This window comes from Acyrthosiphon pisum, chromosome A2 (genome assembly GCF_005508785.2).
Source record: "Acyrthosiphon pisum isolate AL4f chromosome A2, pea_aphid_22Mar2018_4r6ur, whole genome shotgun sequence".
NCBI lineage: Eukaryota > Metazoa > Arthropoda > Insecta > Hemiptera > Aphididae > Acyrthosiphon > Acyrthosiphon pisum.
The window spans coordinates 80,996,852-81,003,591 of record NC_042495.1 but is presented as its reverse complement, the minus strand read 5'-3'; the positions used below and the strand labels follow the sequence as shown (position 1 = coordinate 81,003,591).

The following is a 6,740-nucleotide window of genomic DNA, read 5'->3' as shown; positions in this document are numbered from 1 at the left end:
TTATCTATTTCTAAATTAAAATAAAAAAAATATATGTCTTATATATAATAGCCCATTATAGACATGGTCCAAGAGGTGGAGGGGAGTCCAGGGGGTTGAGCCACTGATTCTAATATAACTTCATTATTATTATTTGGTACATGTACGACGATGTTTTTCAATAAGATTACAAATATTACTAATTTATGGTTTATATTAAAAAATACTTACTTCTGTTATCATCATCGTCATTCATCACTACCCTCTCTTTAAATTGCATAACAGCCGCAACAACTTCACGAGGCTCTACAGCAGGTTTTCTTCCAACCATTTTGAAAATACTCTTTAATGTAGTCGTATAAACAAATAGCTCAAACAGTCACAATATTAAAATAGTATAAACTACGTTTATTGTATACCTCGTTTGGTTTTGTCTGTAAAAACGCCCTGTTAATAACATCTTTTTTTTACGTGTAGGTATTGCGTAAAATATTTATTTTTGATTGTTATTCACTTTCAGATATCGAAATATAATTTCATAACAATTTTTCAACGTTAAATTCTAAATCAATATTTGTCAGTGAATAAATTATTTATAAACAGCTGTCAATTTACGGTATAATTATCACGTAGGTATTTCCCATGATATTTTTCAAATCAAACTTCATTCACTTATGAATATTAAAGTTAGTTATTCCGTTAGTCGATGAGTGATAATAACTGATTAGTGATTACCGATGAGATGAACTAGTAAGTAGTGATTAGTAAATACTAATTATCCCATACATTTAATCAGTACGTATTATTGTAATTTGGACATTTAGCCATTTAGGTAACATTTTGATACTTAATTTAAACTTGTGCGCTAAATAGAAATAAACAGCTCAAACTTTACTTTGTATTTTACTTTTATAGTATATAAAAATAACAATTATTTTCCACAGGGATCATGGTCTATATTAATAAAAAGCAATGCGTGTGTAAGAGATCCACAGCCAAGCCTACTGCACACATGGTTCTGAAATTTTGGTATAACCAAAATGTTTTAAATGTTGCATTTTGAAGTGGGGCCTACTGCACTGGACCATATACATAGGGCTACAATAAATTAGTTACATAAAATAAAATAGTTATTATAACGGATTTATTTCTAGACCTGTATTTTATACTTGATAAAAACCACCCAAATAAATGTGTTAAAAATATGTAAGTACAATTTTAATTTAATGACAGAACAAATCCACTTTCATTATTTAACTTTTAACCGGCAACACCGTTCGGGATCAGTTATAATTAAAAAATATATCTATTAAATAAAATTAAAGGACTAAATCGGATGACCATGATGTAAATCCACAGTTTTCGACCTCGATTTTCATGAAATGTTTGTCAATAAATTCAGCTAGATCCGTAATGTCATAGACTCAAAGGCTACTTTTTATAATTTACTTTTTACTTTTCAACACATAGGTACAATATATTTAATATGGTTGACTCATGAAAACTATAACTTTTTTTTATTTATATATTGTTGCCAATTTGCCATCTATGGTGATTGAAAATAAAATAGTTATAGATGATGATAGTCATAGTGATGGGATATATTATATTTTAAAATGTATTTTATATTTGGTCTTAACAACTCAAATAACTGGGTTAAAAGTCTGTTTATATTTAACGGATAGTTTAAGAAGGGGTAAATCCACGGGTATTTAATTCATCTCGAGCAATGCCGTGCAGGATCAGCTATAATAAAATATAAAATCATACGATGTTATGATATTGAACCTAAGTACACCATCTCATGATATATTATGTAGGTACTATGTGTGCATTTCACACTTTAAACCCTCATCACATTAATCAAAATATGCACTAGTATATTAAACTTTTTTTTAAATCGCGAAGTCGACGTCAGTCGATCCCTATTCTAAAATTGTTTTAATGAAATTCCCTTAGACTCTTCAATCTTCATTTTGTGAAATTTGTTGATATATTTGATAGAAAAGTGCATTTCTGGTTCAATACATTTAAATGAAAAATTTCTCGAATTCAAGAAAGATAATAGAATGGAAAGTAATTCAATCTTTTTAATGTTGGTATTCAATATTTAAAAAAAAAAAAAATCGCTATACGTCGGCTTGATTTATATTATTACAAATAAGTAAAAATAATGTTTTTTTTTTATTTTTTTACCACCATTATTTATAACAGCTTTATCTACAATCTGACTGAATTTTTACATTAACATTACACGACGTCAATGTTAAAAACTTAAATGTCAATAAATGAAAACTAGTTATTATAACGTATAAAAAAAGGTCACCCTATAATATTTCAATCCTGGCATGGGGTTTCCGTATCTACATAATCAATCATGTAAGAGCAAAATAATAATATATCAAAGCATTACATTATCTGTTTATGAATTTATATGTAAAACAGTAAGTGACAATAAACACACAGACACACACACACATAATATATATGTGGAGGTAACCTACAATATTATTATGTTATAAGCATATTATATTATTCAATGCTTTGAAGTGTGTTTATCCAAATAGTTTTTGCGTTCAAATTAAATTCACTAACGCTCGTCGTTTGCAATAAAAACAAAAAAATGTCATTACGAAAGCATACGGAACACGTGCCTATCTATAATAATAAACTGGTATGTAGGTAGGGTGGCTGGAAACGACTGCAACGTGATACTTATATGATGTAGTTTGCGAGCTTTTAAAGTTTTGGACGGGATAATAATAATTTATAAGAAGCACGCGCGCATTCAAAGGATAACACGGTATCGTTTGTCATAATATAATACCACCGTTATTTTAATTTGTCAAATGGATTTTGAGTTATTGTAGGTAGTTGTTCACATCGTAATAACATTGCAGCGTAGGTACGTATACCTACGTATGTATGTAATATAATAATAATATATCATATAGTAAATAGTAATATTATAAACTTGTATTGTGAAATAAAACTGCTGCAACAACGACATGAACAACAACAATAATAATAGTACGTAGTAATGATCACACGTTAAACGACAGACGCGTACCCACGTCAAGTCTCGGGACTCAGACCACGCGGAGGGCATCGTATACGACCGTCCCCGAGCAAAGGAAATTTAAAACCGTCGACCGATTATATCATAATATAATATATAATTTATCGTATATACATAAGTAATAATATGGTGTATAGACCCACTACGGGGTGGCGGGTTCAATGGCTGAAGAACAACCGCGTGCATATTTGTTTCGTTTTTACGTGCTAGCTCGGTACACCCGGTCGTATTTAATAGATATATTATATGTATAAATAGGGGTGAGTGAAGTGTTACAAAGTTTTAGCAGAAAACTTTATTTTCCGGAATTTCTACGAAATATTATTATTATTATTAAAGTTTCTACCACGCGCACTACACATGTATAAAACTCACACTGACAAGCAGCGCGTGTGCGCCATGTGGGTGGTGGCGGTAGTGTTGTTGGAGTGGGTGGTGGAAGCGGTAAAGGGAAAACGTGTACCGAAAAACCCGCGTGTGTAAAAGTCTCCCTAATAGAAGATTTTCCGCGTGACGAGACGACGTATAACATAACAACCAGCAATCTGTTTCTCTGCAGTGCCTATACGACGACCGCGACTACGACGACGACGACGATTATGAATAATATGTTAAGCCAGCCGCAATAAATCAATCTTAATTATTATTGTGTTCTGAGACTTTTTGCGTCTCGGCAATCTCGAGTATGCATTATTATTATTATTATTATTATTACAAAAGATCCTTATAGAGAACGGCTCTTGTGCGCGGCGTTTTCTAATTAACCGGAGCCTTTGCCCCTCCGCATCCGCACACGGTGGCGCTTGCAGCTCGGACACGTAATTGGTCAATGTGCAGCGCTCGCGGATCATATCAGCGCAAGGCGGTCTGTTATAATATTATAACATATTACATAATAATAATATAACCTGCGCGCGTATTATGTGTCGCCTTTGTTCAGGGACAAAGGATTGCTTGTAAAAATAAGTGCGCTTAATACAATACAATACATATATATTAAGAGGCCCCAGTCTGCCGCCCCGGTGGCGCGCCTTTTGATATATTGCACGGGGCGCACATAACGCGAGTAAACGGGCAAACGAGAAATTACTTAAGTATAATATTATTCTTTTTTCGCTAAATTTTTTTTCTCGGCTGCCGTCGTTTATTCTCGACGACGGCTTTTCGCTTAGGTAGGCGCGTTTACCGTATAGTTACGCCGAACAAATGACGCATTTCACGATCGAGCTCATATTATTTTATTATAATATATAGGTAGGTACACATGACGAAAAATCGTTATACGGAAAATTCCGGTGAATTTAATTATTATTTAAATAGCAGAAAACGTATTACACGTGCTACGTGGGTGCAGGTTTAATAATATTATATACCTACCTACCGTAGTCGAATGCTTAGAACTTTATTATATGTGTAGAAATATTAATCAATAGCCCCGTAGCAACAAAAATACGTTTTACATTTTTAAAACACTTATTATATACATAGTTCAAACGTGTTGTATTGTATTGAAATTTGAAACAACACTATATTCGCCTTATCTAATTTTCATCCTATAAAAATTCAACTTACAGTTTACGATATTTTTGGTCTGAAAAGAACCGTTTGGGTTTATTAATAATATGTAAGCAATATTACAGCAAGAGCATAAACACGGCGTCACACGTTGTGAGTGAATGATAAGTATAATGAAATGTAGGTACTAGTCTCTACCCACAATTGACTACACCAAAATATTATAACCCAGATGTCCAAGGCCTCTCCTAGCCTCTATATTTTGATGATACGTAGCATTATACAAAGTAGCATTATACAGAATTTGATGCTTTTTCAGACATGATTCACGAAACCACCCAATAATTTACACGATGAAATGTGATTTGTAAAATATTTTTCTAGTGAGTCCGTTATCCGGAAAACAAAATAATACGGATGCAGCATTAAATTTCCAAAATTTAAATTAGAATTAGGAAACTATACTACTCAAATCTTCATAAATTAAGTCACTAAAACATAGTAGGTATCGCCTAAATATATAATATTTTAATAATAATATAATGAAACATTTGAAATACTCCTTCAACTAAAAAAAATACTTCTACACACACACACACACACACACGAAGAATAATATAAAATCAGTAACAGTGAAACCAACATTAATTTTCTTTTTTAGTCACCGGACTCATAAATTACTATAAATTGTAGTTATTAGTATTATTATCATTATGTTACTATATATGTGGTGTAACAAGTCAAAACTAATTGTCTGTCTATGATTTTGTATTGGATATAAACGCTTACAATTTCTAAATATACAAGAACAAAATAGTGTTATCCTGATATATAGTGACTTTATTACTACTTATCTACGATCAAATGTATTGTACTAGTACAATAATTATTATAATGTGTCAAATACCTACATTTTAAAATTTTAATCGTAAAATACTTTTTGTTTCTCAGTTATGCCTTACGTCCAATGTGAGCACAGCTGACTTCAACATGGGCTACAGTATCACCGGTTCGTTGGAGTGTGGATCCACAAAAAACAACAGTTTCCAAACAACACATTTCGCCGTTATTCGGAGAAGAGATTTCGATACAAATCGGCCGTAACAATAAAAAGTAACTCGAAAAAAGCAAAAAAGGATTGTTCCGACCAATAGACGCGCACCTGAGACTATTCGCTGAATTATGTATATTCAATCCTAAACAATTACAAAGATAATATTATTGTAATACGTTAAATGCATAAAATACCTACTGTGGAGGGGGGATGGGGGGGGGGCAGTGTTCACATTTTTCTGAACCATCCGAGATAATATTATTTTCGTAGCAAAATACATGATTAATGTCATTATAATTATAATATTATATAGGCACCTATTGGTATGACAATATTTTTTTGTAGATAATGACTGCAGGATTCATATTCACTGCCAATGTTTTAATGTTTTTTTTTTCTTTTTTATTACGAAGACATCTTGTAAATATAATAATATAACATACTGTTTATTAAAATCAATACAATCAGATAAATACGTAGGGTGATTATAATCACATCGAATTAAGTACCGCACTAAATAGTAAATAGGTATGCACAATATTATTTTGTTTCTCGTGTAGTATAGGGCTGCACACTGGATACGAGGATTAAACTAAATTCGATTACACCGCTGAAGTGATTTTAAACGAGTTAACCCTCGTATTCTGTTGATGAACGTAATGAATTAAATAAATAATAAAATAGTATCATACTACAGCTAATTGCTAGTTATGAGTTTATGAGTGTACTATGGTCAAATTAATATTTGCTGTGGGAAATGAGTGTAATATAATGTAGTTAAAAATATTATATCGTAATAAAATTATTATGAACTATCCCGGCTTATTCCAAAATTAGTATTTTTCTATTGTTATTAATAAAAATAAAATAGCGTATTAAATAATATTATTCTGGTTGGTATAAATTCAACACAATAATTGAATAATACCTATATAATATGATGCAATTATGTTTTATAAAATACATACCGAATCGAACAATTTTATAACATGTATCTTGTATCATGTATGATGATTACATTTCTTCGTTATTAAATTATTATATTCTCCGGTAATTGAAACCATTATATTATAATAATGTTTAAATAGCCTGGGAACTGTAATGTTACATATT

The 6,740-nt window shown here is 31.3% G+C and overlaps 1 protein-coding gene across 1 annotated transcript in view; it reads left to right on the top strand.

Moving 5' to 3' along the window:
- LOC100574537 overlaps nucleotides 1-6,434 on the top strand; it is a 50,917-nt gene extending 44,483 nt beyond the window's left edge. The window contains exon 4 of the mRNA XM_003243685.4: nucleotides 5,525-6,434. Within this exon, the coding sequence (XP_003243733.1) occupies nucleotides 5,525-5,677 (153 nt within the window). The 3' untranslated portion in view covers nucleotides 5,678-6,434. The remainder of the gene's footprint in view (nucleotides 1-5,524) is intronic.
- The last annotated feature ends 306 nt before the right edge of the window (nucleotides 6,435-6,740 follow it).